Consider the following 22,178-nt stretch of genomic DNA (forward strand, 5'->3'; position numbering starts at 1 on the left):
TCCAAAGGGCATTTGACAAGTTGCCACATAAAAGGGTACTGCACAGAAAAGGGAGCCTATGGTACAGAAGGTAACACGTTATCTTGGATAGAAAATTGGGAACAATGCAGACATAGGTCTTTTCCTGCTTGGCAGGATTTTTATTGTGAAGCCTACAGGAGTCTGCTGGAGCTTCAGATTTTTACAATTTACACAAATGATTTAGTTGAGGGGAGCAAAGGGCTCTTTTGGCACCGTGGTAGTGCCCCTATCTCTGAGCCAGCAGTCCTGGATTCAAGTCCCACTTGCTCCAGAACCGTGTCAACGTCTCTGAACAAGTTTGTTCAAAATATCCAGATGTGGGGACCAGTAGCATGGTTTGCACATGACAATCTATATTGTCAAGATAACATATAGACAGGTGCAGTGAGTCATCAAAAATCTGGACACTGATATGTAATGTGGCAAAATGTGAAGATGTTCACTTGGCAGGAAGAATGCAAAGGTAAAAACAAGGACCGCAGATGCTGGAAACTAGAGTCTAGATTAGAGTGGTGCTGGAAAAGCACAGCAGGTCAGGCAGCATCCGAGGAGCAGGAAAATCGATGTTTCGGGCAAAAGCCCTTCATCAGGAAGAATACAAAAGCAAACGTTATGCTGCCTGACCTGGTGTTCTTTTTCCAGCACCACACTTTATCAACATTGACTTCTCCAGCATCTGCAGCCCTCACTACCACCACTATTCAAGAAGAATGTAAATTAATTGGAATGGAGTTGATTCAGGGAGCTTTTTTAGATTAGATTACTAACAGTGTGGAAACAGGCCCTTTGGCCCAACAAGTCCACACAGACCTGCCGAAGCGCAACCCGCCCATTCCCCTACATTTACCCCTTTACCTAACACTATGGGCAATTTAGCATGGCCAATTCACCTGACCTGCGCATCTTTGGACTGTGGGAGGAAACCGGAGCACCCGGAGGAAACCCACTCAGATACGGGGAGAATGTGCAAACTCCACACAGTTTTTCTGGATTGATATCTGAAACCTGTGGGTTGTATGTGGAAAGATTGGATCGATTGTAGTTGTTTTCATGGCACACAATCTATTTTCACCCACTGGTGCCTTGTGCACCAGCTTGTCCGAAGTTGAGAAATTATCAAAGGCAGACAGAAAAGCACCAACTATCTGACATCAAAAGAAAGTTCACATCTGTTATTTGGGACTGTCAGTAATCTCTGTCCAAGTTTCAGCCTATTTAATCACGTTTTTTGTTCTCTTTAAAGCCATGGGTGGCAGCGCAAAGGCCGTGGCTGAGGTTGAGCAGGTAAGGGGTTTTCCTTTTAATTTGTTCATGAATTGTAGATGTCACTTGGAAGGTGAATATTCATTTCCTTTTCCTAATCATCTATGAAATGTTGTCTATGGGTGCTAGAATAAAGTAAAATCTTAATGCATCATATGGCCTTTCCAGAAAAGAACGGTGTTAAAGACTCCAGGTGGATTACTAAGTAAATAACTTTTCTGGTTTAGTATTAACCTTCTAGGCGATACTTGAGGAATATTCCAGGTTTGCAGCATGCTGTTGTGAGTGAACCGTCTGATAAATATGCGAGAGAATGACAAAGCTAGATTCTTTTCTGTGAAAATGTGCAAGTGACATCTCGGGTAGCATGTTTTCATTTGAAAGTGTTATATTCTTTTGAATAGTAGTTGTGACACCGATTGTGCAGTTTCTACTGTACAGGTGGCATGTAATAGTATCCAGCTTGATGTGTTCACCTGCACCTGTCAGTGGCAAGAAATCGACTGTGTGCTACTGTGCTGAATAAGAAACCCTAACCCAATTAATAAAACGAATAATACAATTTGTCCCTCAACTCATTAGTTTGTTAAATTATGACCTTTTATGGTTTCTTGCATCAGAAGGTGAAGTTGTGCAGCATCTTGGTCAGACTCTCTGGGGTAAAAGTTAACTTTGAGCATTAAACACCTTGTAGTCTTGGAGGCGATGTAGATTCACCAGAGGTGTGAAAACTGGCGAGGAAAGGCATGCAAGTTGCAAACCGTGTCTTTGTTCGTGTTGACAAGGTGGAAGGATGAGCTAATTGAAGTGTTTAAACTGATTTTTTAAAAATGTTCATTATAAATGGGCGTTGTTGGCAGTGCTCATGTTTATTTCCCATCCTTAATTGTTTCTGAGAAAGTGATGATGAACTGGTGCCACTGCATCTTAGCGCGTTAAGAACAGAAATTTCAGGATTCTGAGCTAGCAATTGCGAAGTAATGGTGGTCCTAAGTCAGGCTTTTGGGTGAACGTGTGGGTGGTGATAGTCCCATGCATCTGCTGCCCTTGTTCTTCGTGGCAGAAGTTGCAAGTTTACTGTCGAAGGAGCATCGGAGTTGCTGCAATGTATCTTATGAATGCTGCAAGTTGCGACCTCTGTGCAATGGTAGTGGTGGGAGTGTCTGTTTTAAGTTGGTGGATGTGGTGCTCGATCCTGAATGACTTTCAAGAAATCTAAAGTTGCATTGCTGACAAAAAATACATTTTGTCAGATCTTTTCAACTTACCTTCATCAGGACTACTTTACGAATGCCAGTGTAAAGGAGAACAACATTTTCAAAATGTCTGAGAAAAATATTGATTGCATAGTAGACAATTGGTCTCTGATCAAGGCATAGCCGTGGACTATGCACTAGTTAGGTGATGGCTGACTGTTAATTGCCATGCTTGGTTTACATTTTAACCAAGTTGGTTGATTTTGGTTGGTGCATTGAGGAACAAACCAGAGGGTGACTATTGCCTATTTTATTCATTTGAAAGCAATGCAATATACATACACATTCTTTCTATCCGTGCAAAACTGTATTTAAAACAAGATTTATTCTAATTTTAGTCTGTTAAATAAAAATGGCCATTGTTCCATTTCAAAACCGCTATTTATCTTAAAGATTACTCTTCAGATAAAATACTTAATGTTGTGTCCAAACATCATCTAGGATAAGGAGGCTAAGAATTGGATAATGTTCTCCTTAACCACTAAGTGTTGTTGTTACAGAAGCGACTCGATGCAGCCTGCTTGGAAGTTGAAGCCATAGAATCTGAAATCTTGAAAGATGCTGCACTGCTAAAGTTAACTAAGAAACGTAAGTTTATAACTTGAATGCTGAAATGATTTAACTATCTACTGTTAAATGTGTTTTGGCACTTGTTTATTTAGCAATGTTAGATCTATAAATATGTCAACGACCTTCTGCATTTGCAGATACTATGGAAGGAAACATGTACCATCAGTGACAGTAGCTTGTCCTCAGCACCTTGGAAAGCAGGAGGCCTGGTACTAACGAGCAAATAATATCTTGCCTAAAATATTTAGCATTTCAGACTACTAATTTCAAGAATGGGCCAGTATATTGTGACAGAAGTGTATATGGATGACTTTTTACTGTCTCAACATTTTTCAGAAAGAAAGCCAAGGAATTGAATTTTAAATGTCCCATTGACCCAGAGTGCTATTATAGTTATAATTCTTTTCACTGTTGCCGGAAAGTATTTTGTTTAGTACTTGCGTGAAAGACTGATGAGCAAATTGTCTCAAAGCAGGCTCCTCATTTTGGACTTTCTCTGGCAGTGCTTGGTTATTTACATGAAATGTGTATGATTACAAGAAATGGAAGTAGGACTAGCCTGTTTGGCTTCTCTAGCCAGTATTGCCATTCAATAAGATGGCACATCCTGTGGCTCATCTCCACTTAAGTGTTTGCTGTCTTCATGCTTGACTTCCTTTAGATCACCAGTTCTTTTTATTTACCTATTAAGTGGTTAACGATCATACAGAAGAATGCTATGCAGGGGAACATGATAGCACTAGTAATCAGTGTGGTGCGAAAGGAATTCATCAAATCCCTCGAGTGTGGAAATAGGCCATTCGGCCCAACAAGTCCACAATGACTGTCCACCCAGACACACCCCACCCTACACTATTACTGTAACGCTGAGCTTCCCATCTCTAATCCACCTAATCTGCCCATCCCAAGACACTATGAGCAGTTTAACATGGCCAAACCATCTAACCTGTACATGTTTGGATTGTGGGAGGAAACCGGAGCTCTCAAAGGAAGCATACGCAGTCACAAGGAGAACGGGTGAAAAGTCCACACTGACAGGCACCCAGGCTGGAATTGAACCTAAGTCCCTGATACTGTGAGGTAGCAGTACTAACCACTGTTTTTCTGGACCAGTACAAGGTGAATGTGTAACTCACCATATCCCTTGACTCAAAAATTTCCAAAATTATCTACTCGGTCAACAAAAATACTTATGTACTGTTGAATCTCGGGCCGCATGTTGCCATTAACCTTCATGGATCAATTTGCTTTTATTAACACCTTTGGTATATAAATGTTGAACTTCAGTGCACTGAGAGAAGCTATTCTTTCTGCACCTTAAGATCCACTGTATTCTAAACAAGACTAACCAGCAGAAAATAAACGTATGCAAATTGAGTTACTTTGCAGGATGGCTTGGTCTTTGTCCTGTCTCCCCCAATATCTAGCATTTCAAGAACTAGAAGTGTTGCCAGTTAGTGGATTAATTGATAGTGAGCAATGATTAGGCCCAGCTATGCATTCCTCTTCTCACTGTATGTAAGTAAGCAGATGCTTAAATGTTGCAATTAATTTGAAAAGTATGGGGCGGCACGGTGACATAGTGGTTAGCACTGCTGCCTCACAGCGCCAGAGACCCGGGTTCAATTCCCGCTTCGGGCAACTGTCTGTAGAGTTTGCACATTCTCCCTGTGTCTGCGTGGGTTTCCTCCGGGTGCTCTGGTTTCCTCCCACAATCCAAAGATGTGCAGGTTAGGTGAATTGGCCATGCTAAATTGCCCGTAGTGTTAGGTGAAGAGGCAAATGTAGGGGAATGGGTCTGGGAGGGTTGCTCTTCAGAGGGTTGGTGTGGACTTGTTGGGCCAAAGGGCCTGTTTGCACACTAAGTAATTTAATCTAATTTATCTCCGCAGGTAAAATCAAGGCAAGGAATGATGGTGATGGAGCTGCAAGTGAAGATGAAAATCTTGCTCCTTCTAACAAAATGTTCCGAAAGGTTGGTTTATTTAAAAAATATCTTGTTACTTGTTTATGTTGAACAGATGAATTGTAGTCAGTAAGTGGATGAAAATTTGTGCAATTGTAAGTGAGCTACCCATTGCCCAACTAAAAATCTCACTTTCCACAAAGAAAATTCCATTTTGTTGGTTACTTTAATCACAAGACTGAGGGCGATAGGTGCAAGGGACGCTGGAGAAAGGTTGGACTTCCCTTGTGTACACTACTCAAGCTAGATTAGTGTTAATGATCACCTAAAACCTAAAGTTGAACAAATTGTGATCTGCATTCATATAATCGCCTCTTTCAAATAAGCGTTTTCCTGGGTTTGATCTGTTTTGACGTCTTTGTTTTCCTCTGGTGCATATTGGAGACATGATTTAACACATTCTGATGAGGCTGCTCAAATAGAAACTAAGACATAATCTCTGCACAAAGAGATTTTATTGATAATACCAGTACAACAGTCCTCTCTCTCTCAGTTCTCCTTTATATATCCAGGCATCAATTAATAGCCATCACCAATTTCACTTTTAGCCTTAAAATACTTGTTGCAGTAAGTATTACTATTGCATGGTTTTCTAAGAAAGATGAGCTCTTTTCAAATGTACGCTTATGCTCACAAACACACTGGGTTCTTTGACCCTCTGTTGAGAAGAAATTATTTCAATAAGGGTATTGTTTTAGAGCAACCTACTCAGTACTTATTTAAACAGGTTAAAATAGAAACTTCCTCTTACTGTTATGCCATTAAGATATAGGAACAAAACTAGGCAATTTGACCTGAGTCTGCTCCACCGTTCAATCATGGCTAAGTTTTTCAATCCCATTCCTTAGCCTCCTCCCTATAACCTTAGATCCCCTCACTAATCAATAACCTGTCTAAATGTGTCTTGAATAATCTCAATGTCTTGCCCTCCATAGCCCTTCGTGTTATCTCAGTTCTAAAGGGTTGTGCCTTCAGATCAGGTCTGTCCTACTAATGGAAGCATCTTCCGTGTCCACTCTCTTCAGGCTTCTCTGTATTCAGCAATTTCAATGAGTTGTTCCCCCTAGATAACTCTGAAGCTTACCCTTCTATTTCATCTTTAAACTCCCCATACACACACAATACACTTTTCTTGTAGTTGCCTTCTGTGGGTTTTTAAAAGGTTTCACAATCCTGTGTTTCCCACTAATCTTCACATTGTGTGTTTTTTCTTTTGCTTTTATGTTGTCTCTGACTTCCCTTGTTGGCCATGGTTGCCTCATTCTTCCCTTTGATATGCTGCTTCTCCCTTGGGGTGAATTTCCCCTGTGCTTCCCACAATACCCCCAGAAACTCCTGCCACTGCTCCACCATCCTCCCTATTGCAGATCCCCTTCCAATCAATTCTGGCCAGTTCCTCCATCATGTCTTTGCAGTTACCTTTACTCAATTTGAGTACTGTTATATCAGATTCCTGATTCTTCAGGGTGAATTCTATCATATTATGGCCATAGTCCTTCGGGGTTCCTTTTAACTTAAGGTTACTAATCAGTCTGCCTCACAGCAATGACCAAATGCTGAATTGTCTGTTCCCTCTACAACAAGCTGCTATAAGAAACCATTCTGTAGACATTCCACAAATTCCTTTTATCGATTCGTGGGCGGCATGGTGGCACAGTGGTTAGCACTGCTGCCTCACAGTGCTAGAGACCCGGGTTCAATTCCCGCCTCAGGTGACTGTCTGTCTGTGTGGAGTTTGCACATTCTCCCCGTGTCTGCGTGGGTTTCCTCCAGGTGCTCTGGTTTCCTCCCACAATCCAAAAATGTGCAGGTTAGGTGAATTGGCCATGCTAAATTGCCCATAGTGTTAGGTGAAGGGGTAAATGTAGGGGAATGGGTCTGGGTGGGTTGCGCTTCGGCGGGTCGGTGTGGACTTGTTGGGCCGAAGGGCCTGTTTCTACTCTGCAAGTAATCTAATCTAATCTACTAATGTGATTTTCTCAGTTGATCTGCATATTGAATTCCACCATGATTATTGTAATAGTGCATTTCTATCCTCTAATTTATTTTCTTCCTCACATTCTGTCTACTGCTAGGAGGCTTGTATATGTCTCCCATCAGGGTTTTTTCCCCTCTTTGCAGTTCCTCAACTCTATCCACACAGATTCTGCACTTTGAGTCTATGACACTACTTGTTATTGATTCGTTTTAATTTTATTTTCTTACTGACAAGGCAATGACAATTTTAAAGTTAGCTGCATTAGTAATTCTGAAATAACAAGGATTAAAACTGGTAAACTTTAGAGGAGTTGTTAGTTCTGCTAAAGATACTTCCATTGGTCAATCCTAGTTGTCCTCTGAAGGCTGCCCCTGAGCCCCAGCAGATCTTGTGCACTACAAGTGTTCCCAGCATAGCATTAGATATGAAATACCAGATTGTTGACCACAATAGTGATGTTATGCTGTATTGTTGCTACAATGTACTCTTTAAATAATGTTGCAGCTATGATCTTAATGGTAAATGGATAATGCTTTCAATGATGGGAAATCCAGTCAAGTTGTCTGATTCATTGAGAATGAGAGAGTTTCTTGAATATTAGGGACTGCAGCCATCCTGGTAGGTATTTGATTTTGATTCCTGGCTTAAACTTTGTAGCTGCTGACATGTCTTGGAAGGATCAAAAAATGAGCCAGTAGCCTTATAATACCCAGTTTCTGTTGTGTGTTTGTAGCCAAAAGCATGAACATGATTGCTACAGCTAAACATTTAGTCAGCGGTGATTACATCACTGCTGGTACTGAAGATTGGAGAGGGAGTTGAGTTGCATTAAAGATCATTTTCTGTAATTTGGATGAGGAAAATGTAACCTTTTACCTGTTGGCCCAAATCTGACTGGAGTATTGATTGGAACTAACATTTTGTTATATTGTTCTCCTAACAGGGTAAAAAAACTGTAACCCTGTCAGCTAAATGTAGACCTCCATCAGCATGCGCCACTGGTACTCGGACTAAAAGGTAAGCACTTGTCTCCAAAGATGGTTATTCTTGGTACGTAAGAGTAATAACTTAATGCCCTGATCAATACAGCTGAGAGTTTATCCAATCACAAGTGCATCTTGGTTATTTTGTCATCTTTATGACCTTGTTATTGCTTTATGGCAATGTTGATTATAGAATGGTCATCGATCAAAAGACCATTTGGCCCTGTGTCTCTTTGCTGACTCTCAGCAAGAGATGGTTCTTCTAGTATTATCTTTTTTTCTGAGTGGCCCTGCAGTTTATTTTTGGTAATCTGATTCTCCTTTGTCACAATTGGATCTACCTTCATCAGGCTCTCGGGTAGTCTATTCCAGATCCTAACTACTTCCAAGATTTAAAAACAAAAAATGTTTTCACTCCTGTTTTGCCCTTCATTCTTCCCCTCTAAATGAATTGCTTCACCTCTCTAACAAGAAAGAAAGACTTGTTAGTAGTTTTTATTTCATGGGCACAACATTTTAAATGCTTTGCAGCCAACTAGTATGCTTTTGAAGTGCAGTCACTGGTCTATTTTTAAATATGGCAACTAATCTATGCAGAATCTCCCACAAAGAGACTGGGCTTCTTTTTCATACAATCTTGGTTAAGGGATAAAGGTTAGTCAGGACGCCAATAATTTCCTGTGTTTTTATTGGACCATAAGAGACAGAAGCAAATAAACAAAGAAAATTACAGCACAGGAGCAGGCCCTTCGGCCCTCCAGGTCTGAACTGATCCAGATCCTCTATCTAAACATGTCTCCTATTTTCTCGGGGTCTGTATTCCCTTGCTCACTGCAATTCATGTATCTGTCTAGATACATCTTAAATGATGCTGTCATGCCCACCTCTACTACCTCCACTGACAACACATTTCAGGTACCCACCACCCTCTGCACAAAGAACTTTCCACGCATATCTCCCCAAATTTTTCCCATCTCACTTTGAACTCGTGTCCCTTAGTAATTGAGTCCCCACTCTGGGGGCAGAAAAGCTTTTTGCTATCCACCCTGTCTATACCTCATGATTTTAAAGACCTCAACCTCCGTCTTTCTAATGAAAATAATCCTAACCTACTCAACCTCTCTTCATAGCAAGTGCCCTCCATACCAGGAAACATCTTCGTGAACTTCCTCTGCACCATCTCCAAAGATCCACATCCTTTTTGGTAATGTGGCGACAAGAACAGTATTCCAAATGCGACCGAACCAAAGTCCTATACAACTGTAACATCACTGAGCTCTTGTACTCTGTATCCTATCCAATGAAGGAAAGCATGCTGTATGCCTTTTTGACCACACTATTGACCTGCGTTGCCACCTTCAGGGAACAATGGACCTGAACACCCAGATCTCTGTATATCAGTGTTCCCCAGGAACTGGAACCAACAACATAGGAAGGGAAAAGGTTGAGATTCTGAAGGGAGCTTGGAGAGTTAGGCAGGAGTTTAAAAAGGAAGTCCTCGAGATTAGTAATTTCTGGATTACTTATGATGCTACGGGCAAGCGAGGGCAGGAATAGGAGGATAGAGTACATGAATACATGGCTGAGGTGCTGGTGTATGGGAGAAGGATTCACATTTTTGGATCATTGAGATCTCTTTTGGAGTAGAGGTGACCTGTACAAGGACGGATTGCACCTAATTTGGAAGGGGACTAATATACTGACAGGGAGATTTGGGAGGATTTAAACTAGTACGGTTGGGGGGAGGTGAGACCCAGGGAGATAGTGAGGAAAGAGATCAATCTGAGACTGGTACAGTTGAGAACAAAGGCGAGTCAAACAGAGCAGGCAAGGAAAAAGCAGAGAACAAAGTAGGACTGACATTTATTTCAATGTAACAGGCCTAACAGGGAAGGCAGATGAACTCAGGGCATGGTTAGGAACATGGGACTGGGATATCCTAGCAATTACAGAAACAAGGCTCTGGGATGGATAGGACTGGCAGCTTAATGTTCCAGAATATAAATGCTACAGTAAGGATAGAAAGGGAGGAGGGAGAGTGTCGTTTTTGATAAGGGATAGCATAGCAGCTGTACTGAGGGAGGATATTCCTGGAAATACATCCAGGGAAGTTATTTGGGTGGAACTGAGAAATAAGGAAGGGATGATCACCTTATTGAAATTGTATTACAGACACACTCATAGTCAGAGGGAAACTGAGAAACAAATTTGTAGGGAGATCTCAGTTATCTGTAAGAATAATAGGGTCGTTTTGGTAGGGGATAAAGAACAAAAAACTTACAGCCCAGGAACACGCCCTCCGGCCCTCCAAGTCTGAGCCGATCCAAATGTACTGTCTAAACCGGTCAGTCAATTCCGAAGCATCTGCTCCCCACCTACTCGTGCATTTATCCAGACGCATCTTAAATGAACCTACCGTGCCTGCCTCTACCACCTCTGCTGGCAACACGTTCCAAATGCCCACCACCCTCTGTGTGAAGTACTTGCTGCGTGTATCCCCCTTAAACTTTCCACCTCTCACCTTGAAAGCGTGACCTCTCGTTATTGAATCCTTCACACTGGGGGAAAAAGCCTATCTCTATCCACCCTGTCTATACCCTTCATGAATTTGTAAACCTTAATCAGGTCCCCCCTCAATCTCCTTTTTTCTAGTGAAAATAAACCTAACCTCCTCAACCTTTCTTCATAGCTAGCACCTTCCATACCAGGCAACATGCTCGTAAACCTTCTCTGCACCCTCTCCAAAGTGTCCACATCCTTTTGGTAATGTGGAGACCAGAACTGTACACAGTATTCTAAATGTGGCCGAACCAATATCTTGTACAATGTTAACGTGACTTGCCAGCTCTTATACTCAATACCCCAATGAAGGCAAGCATACTACATGTCTTCTTGACCACTCTATCCACCTGTGCAGCAACTTTCAGGGTACAGTGGACCTGCACTCCCAGATCTCTCTACCCATCAACTTTTCCCAAGGCTCTTCCATTCATTGTATAATTCGCTCTAGAATTAGACTTGCCTAAATGCATCACCTCACATTTGTCTGGATTGAAATCCATCTGCCATTTTTCCGCCCAACTGTCCATTCTATATCCTCCTGTATTCTCTGACAGTCCCTTATGCTTTCTGTTACTCCACCAATCTTCGTGTCATCTGCAAACTTGCTGATCGTACCAACAGTGCCCTCTTCCAGATCATTTATGTATATCACAAACAACAGTGGCCCCAACACTGACCCCTGTGGAACACCACTGGTCCACCTTTCTCCAGTTCGAGAAACTCACTTCAACTACTACTGCTTCCTGCAGCTCAACCAGTTCTTCATCCACCCAGCTAGAACACCCTGCACACCATATGATTCCACTTTCTCCATTAGTCTACCATGGGGAACCTTATCAAACACTTTACTATATGACATCAACAGCCCTTCCTTCACTTATCAACTTGGTCACTTCCTCGAAGAACTCTATTAAGTTGGTAAGGCACGATCTCCCCTGCACAAAACCATGTTGCCTATCACTGATAAGCCCATTCATTTTTAAATATAAATAGATCCTATCCCTCAGTACCTTCTCCAGCAACCTCCCCACCACTGATGTCAGGCTCACTGGTCTGTAGTTACCTGGAATATCCCTACTACTACTCTTGTACAGGGGGACAACATGAGCAACCCTCCAGTCCTCCGGCACTTCACCTGTATTTAAGGATGCTATTTCCCCTCTCGCCTCCCTCAGAAACCTGGGATAGATCCCACCCGGTTCTGGGAATTTGTCCACCTTAATAACCTTGAGCCTACCCAACACCTCTTCCCTACTTATGTCAACATGATCCAAAATAATCAAACTTCTATCTCAAATCTCAACATTCATCATGTTCCTCTTCTCAGTGAACACTGATGCAAAGTAATCATTCAGAATCTCACCCATTCTCTCAGGTTTGAGACACAGCCTTCCTTCGTTATCCATTAGTGGACCAATCCTTTCTCTAGTTCCCCGCTTGCTTCTTATATAAAAATAAAATGCTTTGGGATTCTCCTTAATTCTGCTCGCTAAAGCTATTTCATGACCCCTTTTAGCCCTCTTGATTCCTCATTTAAGACTTGTCCTGCTCTTCCGATATTCTTCCGGGGCCTGTTCTGTTCTGAGCTGCCTCGACCTCATGTATGCTTCCCTTTTTCCTCTTGGCTAGTCGTACAATTTCTCCTATCGTCCACGGTTCACGAATCTTGCCCTTCCTATCCTTAGCCTTCAACAGGACATGCCTATCCTGCACTATCTTTAGCTTATCTTTGGAAACCTCCCACATCTCAAATGTGGACTTTGCTTCAAATAGCTGTGTCCAATCCACATTTCAGTGCTCCTGCCTAATTTTGATATAATTGGCCTTGGCCCAGTTTAGTACTCTTCCCTTAGGACCACTCTCTTCTTTATCTACGAATATTCTAATACTTACAGAATTGTGGTCACTGTTCCCAAAGAAATCCCCCACCGCAACTTCTGCCACGTGTCCTGGCTAGTTCCCCAGTAATAGGTCCAATTTGGCCCCTTCCCTCATCGGACTATTAACATACTGCTCTAGAAAACTCTCCTAAATGCTTTTTGACAAATTCTACCCCATCCAGACCTCTGACGTTCAGTCTATCCCAGTCAATGTTGGGAAAATTAAAATCTCCCATCACCACTACCCTATTGCCTCTACATCTTTCCATAATCTGTTTACCTATTTGTTCTTCTACCTGTAATACAGCCCCAATAGTGTGACTGTACCCTTATTTCTCAGCTGCACCCATAATGCCTCACTACCCAAGACCTCCATAGTGTGCTCCTTTAGCACAGCTGTGATATCATCCTTGACCAGCAATGTAACTCCACCGCCCCCACCTTTTACTTCCCTCCCTGTCCTGTCTGAAGCGCCTATATCCTGGAACACTTAATTGCCAATCATCATGGTTTTTAACTTTTCAAACATAGACTGGGACTGCCATAGTGTTAAGGGTTTAGATGGAGAGGAATTTAAGTGTGTGCAAGAAAATGTTCTGATTCAGCATGTGGATGTGCCTGTTGGAGAAGGTGCAAAACTTGACCTACTCTTTGGAAATAAGGCAGGGCAGGTGACACATAGACTGGGACTGCCATAGTGTTAAGGGTTTAGATGGAGAGGAATTTAAGTGTGTGCAAGAAAATGTTCTGATTCAGCATGTGGATGTGCCTGTTGGAGAAGGTGCAAAACTTGACCTACTCTTTGGAAATAAGGCAGGGCAGGTGACTGAGGTGTCAGTGGGGGAGCACTTTGGGGCCACTGACCATAATTTTATTAGTTTTAAAATAGTGATGGAAAAGATAGACCAAATATAAAAGTTGAAGTTTGATGGTATTAGGCAAGAACTTTCAAAAGCTGATTGGGGGCAGATGTTCGCAGGTAAAGGGATGGCTGGAAAATGGGAAGCCTTCAGAAATTAGGTAAAGATAGTCCAGAGAAAGTATATTCCTATTAAGGTGAAAGTAAAGGCTGGTAGGTATAGGGAATGCTGGATCAATAATGAAATTGAGGGTTTGGTTAAGAAAAAGAAGGAAGCAAATGTCAGGTATACAGGATAGATCGAATGAATCCTTAGAGTATAAAGGCAGTAAAAGTATACTTAACAGGAAAATCAGGAGGGCAAAAAGGGGACATGAGATAGTTTTGGCATTTGCGTTAAGGAGAATCCAAAGGGTTTTTATAAATACATTTAAGGACAAAAGAGTAACTAGGGAGAGAATAGACCCCTCCAAGATCAGCAAGGCGACCTTTGTGTGGAGCTGCAGGAGATGGGGGAGATAATAAGAGTATCTTACATCTGTATTTACTGTGGAAGAGGACATGGAAGATGTAGAATGTAGGGAAATAGATGGTGACATTTTGAAAAATGTCCATATTGCAGAGGTGGAAGTGCTGGATGTCTTGAAACACAAGTGTGGATAATTCCCCAGGGCCTGATCAGGTGGACCCTAAAACTCTGGGAAACTAAGGAAATGATTGAGCCTATTACTGAAATATTTGGATCATTCATAGTCACAGGTGAGGTGCTAGAAGACTGGAGATTGCCTAACGTGGTACCACTGTTTAAGAAAGGTGGAAAGGACAAGCCAGGGAACTGTAGATCAGTGAGCCTGACGTCGGGTGTTGGGCAAGTTGTTGGAGGGAATCCTGAGGGACAGGATGCACATGTATTTGGAAAGGCAAGGACTGATTAGGGGTAGTCAACATGGCTTTCTGCGTGGGAAATTGTGTCGCAAATTTGATTTGAGTTTTTTGAAGAAGTAACAAAGAGGATTGATGATGGCAGAGCGGTAGATGTGATCTCTGGACTTCAGTAAGGCGTTCAACAATGCTCCCCATGGGAGACTGATTAGCAAGGTTGGGTTTTATGGAATACAAGGAGAACTAGCCATTTGGAAGACGGTGGAGGGTTGTTTTTCAGACTGGAGTGCCACAAGTATTGGTGCTGGGTCCACTACTTTTCATCATTTATAAAAATGATTTTGATGTGAGCAGTTTGCAGATGACACCAAAATTGGAGGTGTAGTGGACTGCGAAGAAGGTTATCTCCGATTATAGCGATATCTTGATCACATAGACCAATGAGCTGAGAAGTGGTTGATGGAGTTTATTTTAGATAAATGCAAGGTACTGCATTTTGGAAAAAGCAAATATTAGCAGGATTTATACGCTTAATGATAAGGTACTGGGGAGTGTTGCTGAACAAAGAGACCTTGGAGTGCAGGTTCATAGCTCCTTGAAAGTGGAGTCGCAGGTAGACAGGATAGTGAAGATGGTGTTTGGTACACTTTCCTTTATTGGTTAGTATTGAGTACAGGAGTTGGAAGGTCATGTTACAGCTGTACAGGACGTTGATTAGGCCACTGTTGGAATATTGCGTGCAATTCTGGTCTCCTTCCTATCGGAAGGATGTTGTGAAACTTGAAAGGGTTCAGAAAAGATTTACTGGGATGTTGCCAGGGTTGGAGGATTTGAGCTATAGGGAGAGGTTGAATAGGCTAGGGCTGTTTTCCCTGGAGTGTCGGAGGCTGAGGGGTGACCTTATAGAGGTTTATAAAATCATGAGGGACATGGATAGGGTAAATAGGCAAAGTCTTTTCCCTGGGGTTGGGGAGTCCAGAACTAGAGTGCATCGGTTTAGGGTGAGAGGGGAAAAATAGAAAAGTGACCTGACGGGCAACCTTTTCACTCAGAGGGTGGTACGTGTATGGAATGAGCTGCCAGAGAAAGTGGTGGAGACTGGTACAATTGCAATATTTAGAAGGCATCTAGGCAGGGTTTGGAGGGAAATGGGCTGGGCACTGGCAGGTGGGACTAGATTGGGTTGGGATATCTGGTCGGCATGGACAAGTTGGGCTGTTTCCGTGCTGTACATCTCCATGACTCTGACTTTTCCATTTATTGTATAGTTTGCTCTTGAATTGGATCTTCCAAAATGATTACCACGCATTTGAACTCCATCTGCCAATTCTCTGCCCAATTCTCCAATCTATCTCTGTTCTGCTGTCTTCTCTGACAGTCCCCTGACAGGCGAAAGTGAGGATTGCAGATGTGGAGATCAGTCAAGATTAGAGTGGTGCTGGAAAGCACAGCAGGTGAGGCAGCATCTGAGGAGCAGGAAAATCAACGTCTCGGGCAGGAGCCCTTCATCAGGAAGCTGCACAAAACCTTCCCTGCACAAAATCATGTTGCCTATCTCCCAAATGGGAATAGATCAAATCCTTCAGTATCTTGTCCAGAAGTTTCCCTACCACTGACGTCACTCTCTCCTGTCTATAACTACCTAGATTATCCCTTCTTAAACAAGGGGACAACATCAGCAATTCTCCAGTCCTCTGGGACCTCACCCATGTTCAAGGATGATTTGTTAAGGCCTGAGCCACTTCCTCTCTCGCTTCCCTCAGTAACCTAGGACAGCTCCCATCCAGACCTGGGAACTTGCCCACCTTAATACCTTTTAGAATACCAAACATTTCCTCCCTCCTTATGCCAACTTGAGCTAGAGAAATCAAACATTTATCCCTCACCTTGGGAAATACCAATGCAAAATATGCATTAAGAATCTCCCCCATTTTCTCTGTATCCATGCATCCATGCGTCCTCCTTTGTCCTTGAGTGGGCCAACCCGTCCTCTAGTTATCCTCTTGCTCCTTTATATATGAATAAAAGGCTTTGGGATTTTCCTGAATCCTGTTTGCAAAAGATATTTCATGACCCTTTTTCGCCCTCTTAATTCTTCGTTTTAGATTGGTCGTACATTTCCAATATTCTTCCAAAGCTTCATCTGTCTTCAGTTGCCTAGACCTTGTGTATGCATCCTTTTTCCTGTTAGCTAGTCTCACAATTTCACCTGTCGTCCATGGTTCTCTAATCTTTCCATTTCTAATTCCTCATTTTCACAGGGACATGTCTGCCGTGCACTCTAATCAACCTTTCTTTAAATGTCGATTTCCTTTCAATCAGCTGCTCCCAATCTACATTCCCCAGCTCCTGCCGAATTTTGATGTCGTTGGCCTTTCTCCAATTTAGCACTCTTCCTTTTAGGACCAGTCAGATCTTTGTCCATGTGTATTTCAAAACTTAGGGAATTGTGATCACTACTCCCAAAGCAATCCCCTACTGAAATTTCAGCCACCTGGTCGGGCTCAATTCCCAACACCAGGTCCAGTATGGCCCCTTCCCGAGTTGGACTATTTACATGCTGCTCTAGAAAATCACCTGGATGCTCCTTACAAATTCTGCTTCATCTAGGTCTTTAACCCTAAGTGAATCCCAGTCAATGTTGGGAAAATTAAAATCTCCTGTCACCACCATCCTGTGGTTCCCAAATCTTCCCTGATCTGTCTACATATTTGTACCTCTCTCTTTCACGCTCGCTGTTGGGAGGCCTGTAGTACAGCCCCAACATTGTTACCGCACCCTTCCTATTTCTGAGTTCTGCCCATTTTGCTTCATTGGTCGAGTCCACCATAGTGCCCTCCTTCAGCACGGCTTTGATATCCTCTTTGACCAGTAATGCAACTCCTCCATCCCTTTTACCTCCCGATGCAGGCCATTCAACTCAGAGTCTGCTCCACCGTTTAATAAGATCATGACTGACCTAATCAGCTTCAATTCTATTTTCCTGCCTTTCCCATAAAGCTTTGGTTCCCTTATTGATTTGAAAATCTTAGCCTTAAATGTACTTAACCCAGACTCTGGAGCTGTACGTGATAAAGACATCCACATTACCGTCTGAGAAAATTATTTCCTCCTCAACTCTGCCCTAACTGGGTGACCCTTACTCTGATATTATTCCCTATCATCCTAGACACACTCACAAGGGGAAACAACATCTCTGCGCCTACCCTGTAACACCTTGTAGAGCAGACTTTTTATTAACTGGTACTCTTGATAAACTGGCAAAAATTATATACTGCTATCTATCGCGATGTTGTAAGTATTTAGGCTGTAAATGAAATATAGGTGATGCATATACCTCTGCATTATGTTTCTGTTACGTACGGTGTGTTTTTAAAATTGATTTTGGAGAGTATGTTGATGTTTTTACATAGATTTTTTTGAGGGATGCTGATGTCTCAAAGCTTCACTTGGTCAGGATTTGCTGAAATTATGCATCTCTCTCTTGATTATCTGGAATATTTGATCAACCAGCACACTCCTGGTCCCAGAGGTGCCAGCTAATAAAATGTTCACTATATATTTCAATAAAGTCACTTATCATTTTTACAGATTCTAATAAGTACAGGCCGTACCTACTCAAAGTCCCTGCATACCCCAAGTGAAATATCTCTGGACAGCCTCCAATTCCAGCAAATCCTGATAAGGGGAGCATGATATTTTGTTTGTGCCCTACCTTGAGTTTTAGCAAGACTTCCCTATTTCTATATTCCATTCCCTTTAAAATAAAAGTGTATAGTTAATTTGCTTTTCTTATGAATTGCTAAATTTGTGTGCTAGTTTTTTTTGATTATATGTACACGGTCATATATCTCAGTGCAGTAGCTTTCTGCAATCTTTCTGCATTTCAATGATATTTAGCTCCACACTTCCTCTGGTCAAAGGTCGTAAGACATAGGTGCAGAAAAAGGCCATTTAGCCCATCAAAGCTGCTTTGCCATTCAGTGAGAATGTGGCAGATCTGATCATCCTCTATTCTACACTCCTGTCTTTTTCCCATAACACTTGATTCCCTTACTGATTTAAAATACTTGTCTAAACCTTGAATATACTTAATGACCCAACCTCAACAGCCCTGAGTGCTAAATAATTCCACACGTTCACTATATTTTTTGAGAATGAAATTTCTCCCCTTCTTTGTCTTCAATGGGTAACCCTTATTATGAGACCATGTCCTCTGGTGCTGGACTCTCCCTCAAGGGGAGATAACTGTCTGTATCCAACCTGTCGATTTCCCCTAAGAATCTTATATGTTTCAATAAGGTTCCCTCTCAGTTGTCTTTATTCCAATGAGTACAGTCTTCCTCAGAAGACTGCCCCTCCATAACTGTTATCAGCTTAGTGAGCCTTCTCCGGATGCCTCCAATGCCAGTGCACCTTTCTTTAGATAAGAGGCCTGAAATTGTTCACACTATTCCAGCTGTGGTCTGATTAGTGACTTGTATACTTTTAGCAAAACTCTCTGAATTTTATATTTCATTTGCCTTCCTTATTGCCCACTGAAATTGGATGCTAGTTTTTTTGCGATTCATGGGCAAGGGCATTCAAATTCCTTTGTTCCACAGCTTTCCGCAGTATTCCTCTGCTGACAGTATTCATCCCCTCTTCTTCCTGCCAAAGTGCATGACCTCACATTTCAGCACATCATTGTCTATTTGCCAAGTTTTTGCCTGGCCTGGCCTGACCTGTCTATAATCCCTCTGCAGATTCTGTGTCACCCTCACCACCTGCCTTCCTGCCTATTTTTGTCATCTGCAAACTTGCCTATAGTACATTCACCTTCCTCATCTAAGTCATTAACATAAATATAGTTAATAATTGCTGCCCCAGCATTGATCCCTGTGTCGCACCATGAGTTACAACGTTGCTATCTTGAAACTGCCCCATTATACCAACTGTTTATTAGCATAACCTCACATTTTCCCACTTATTCCAGCTGCCAGGTGTTTGCCCACTCAGTTAGCCCATCCATATCCCACTGCAGATTCTTTGGCATCCTCACCACATACTTTCCCATCTGTCTTTGTGTCATCTGCAAATTTGTCTATAGTTCATTAATTTCCTTTATCTAAGTCATGAATATATATTGTAAATAAATTTGACGCCAGCATTGATCCCTATGGCACTCTACTAGTTCTAGGTTGTCATCTTAAAAATGCCTCTTTTTCTCAAGTCTGTCTGCTTTTAGCTAGACAATGCTCTATCCATTTTAATATACTATCCCCAACATTGTGAGTTCTTATGTAGCCTAGTGTGTAGTACCTTAATGGATTATCTTCTGGAAATAGAAATATTACATCACCATGTTATGTTTTATTTATTCTGTAATTCTGGTAAATTAGTCCAGTATGATTTCCCCTTCTTGAAGCTATGCTGACGGTGCTTAATCATATTATGTATTTCTAATGCTCTGCTATCACAGTTTGTAAATACATTTCTAGCATTTTCTCTATAACAGATGTAAGCTAATTGCCTGCTTTTGGTCCCCTTCTGTTTTAAATAAGAATGTTACTTTGATAGTTTTCCAATTCTCTGGAACTTGCCAGAGTAAAGGATACTTTGAAGATCCATATCAGTGCATCCACGATCTGTAAAGGTATTCTGTTTAGTATCCTCTGATGCATCGCACAGGTTTATGGAACTCTACTTTTAGCCCCTTTGTTTCTGTGATGATAATTATTGTTTACTTCCTCCTCCGTCTTTGTCCCTTGTTTCATATTTATTCGCCCCTCTGCCATTTCCTGGTTCCCCATTTTTATTTTCTCAGCCTCTTTCTCTAAAGGACCTATGTTCACTTTGGCATCTGTCTTCCATAACACAAAGGAGCAGAAATTAGGCCATTCAGCCCATCGTGTCTGCTCTGCCATTCAATCATGGCTGATAAGTTTCTCCTGCTTTCTCTCAGTAACCCTTAATCCCCTTGACAATCAAGAACTTACTTATCTCCATCATAAATATACTCAATGACCTGGCATCCATAGTGTTCTGTGGCAATGAATTCCATGGATTCACCACACTCTGGCTGAAGATGTTTCTCCTTATCTCTTTTAAAAGGTCTTGCTCTAAGATTTTTATATATTTAAAGAAGATCTTGTTTGTCCCAATATTACTTGCAGGTTTACCCTCCAAAGTATTTTCTTATCTCTATTCATTTTTTTCGATCATCTTTTGATGGTTTTTAAAACATTCTCTGACTTGCCACTAATTTTTACCAAGTTTTTTTCTTTTCAATTTGATCCTATTCTCAACCTCTTGATGATAAATTGTTTTATTCTCTTCCTAGAATTCTTTATCACTGGGATATGCCTTTGCTTTGAGTCATGAATGATTGTTTTAAATTCTGCTATTGTTCCTCAATTACCTTTGCTGCTAAATTCACTCCAGCTGACTCTGTCCTCATTCATTTGTAATTGCCCTTATTTATGTTTAGCACCATTGTTTCCTACCCAAGTTTCTCACTTTTTAACTGAATACAGGTATACTATCTTTATCCTAAACACTCAGGGCCAGCTGGTTTTCAGAATTTGGAATTTTTGAATTTTGGAATAAATGATGGTTCAAAGGTGAAATTTTAAAAGAATCTTAGCGAACAGCAGACTCACTGAGTAATTGGCCCTGAGACAGGAATTGAGGCCTGCCAGTACTGGGCCATGCCGCCCCCCCCCCCCCCGACCTCACGTCACATCTGAGTGACATGCATTGAACGGGTGTGGAGTTGGGTAACAGCAGGCCAAACAACCTTGTAACTGAGATTAAAAACTTGATGAAAAGCCTTCGGAATTTGGAGATTTTGGGTTTCAGATGAAGGATTATCTACCTGTACTAAATTCTATTATGTTATGGTCACTGTTTGGAGGGCATCTTGTACTCTGACATCATTTATTGAAACTATCTATGTGCACGGTACCCAACCAAAATAGTCTGATTCCTGGTTAGATCCACAATGTAATATTCTAGGAAACTCTCTCTCTCTAGTGTTTTTTGCCTCCTCCTTCATGGTTTTCTCCGCCAATTTAACTATAAGAAGATTAAAGTCATCCACAATTAATAAACTACCTTCTTACATGCCCACATTATCTCCTGAGTATTTTGTGTTCTATCATAGCTACTGTTAGAAGACCTTTTGATTACTCCCACCAGTGGTGTCATCCTTTTTTTTTGTTTTAAATGTCTTCCCATATGATTCTTCACCTTCTGATCTAAGGTTGTTTCTTGCTATACTATTCTTCCTGTACTAAAATAGCTACCCAACCAGTCTTTCCTCCTTACCTGTTTCATACTCATTAGCATTTTACACTAACATTGTGCCATTAATTTGTTTATTCTGTTCCAAATACTATACGTGCAGAAGCAAATCCATTGATTTTGCCTTTTTACAATTTTTTCCCCTCCTTGGACCATTTACTGCTGTTTTTTTTTCGCTGCTGAGCTTTCCTGTTCCACCCAGGGAATTGTTATGCAAATGATGATCTGCACTGCTGCCATAATAAACATACACATTTACTTAGCAGTTTCTCCTCTTACATTCAACTGTCACGCATGCAACACTGCTGCTGTCCAAATTAATTTAAAGACCTCTTTACAGTAAGAGTTTTTTGATTTGCTGTGCTGCCAGCCCCAGCACATTTCAACTGAAGCTTGTCTCACCAGAGCAACTCACTTTTGCGCCAGTACTGACAGTGACCCATGAGCTGGAACTAAAACCCATTCCACCCACACCAGTCTTTGTGCCACACTATTAACTCCTCAACTTTATTTACCCTATGCAAGTTTCCCAAGGTTCAGGTAGTAATCCAGAAATTTACTTTGGAGACTGTGTTTTAACTGTGCTCTAGACTGTTTAAATTTCTTCCAGCAGAACAATTTTTCTAGTCACAGCAATGTCATTAGTACCAATGTGACACGTATGAAGGCAGATG

General features: G+C 41.6%; 1 protein-coding gene across 2 annotated transcripts in view; it reads left to right on the plus strand.

Moving 5' to 3' along the window:
- cdca8 (cell division cycle associated 8) overlaps window positions 1-22,178 on the plus strand; it is a 61,418-nt gene that overhangs the window by 32,306 nt on the left and 6,934 nt on the right. For both annotated transcript variants that reach the window (XM_043717888.1, XM_043717887.1), the window contains exons 4-7: window positions 1,265-1,305; window positions 3,041-3,128; window positions 5,003-5,085; window positions 7,998-8,071. In XM_043717888.1, coding sequence (XP_043573823.1) covers window positions 1,265-1,305; window positions 3,041-3,128; window positions 5,003-5,085; window positions 7,998-8,071 — 286 coding nt within the window. The remainder of the gene's footprint in view (window positions 1-1,264; window positions 1,306-3,040; window positions 3,129-5,002; window positions 5,086-7,997; window positions 8,072-22,178) is intronic.

Source organism: Chiloscyllium plagiosum, chromosome 27 (assembly GCF_004010195.1).
Source record: "Chiloscyllium plagiosum isolate BGI_BamShark_2017 chromosome 27, ASM401019v2, whole genome shotgun sequence".
Classification (NCBI taxonomy): domain Eukaryota; kingdom Metazoa; phylum Chordata; class Chondrichthyes; order Orectolobiformes; family Hemiscylliidae; genus Chiloscyllium; species Chiloscyllium plagiosum.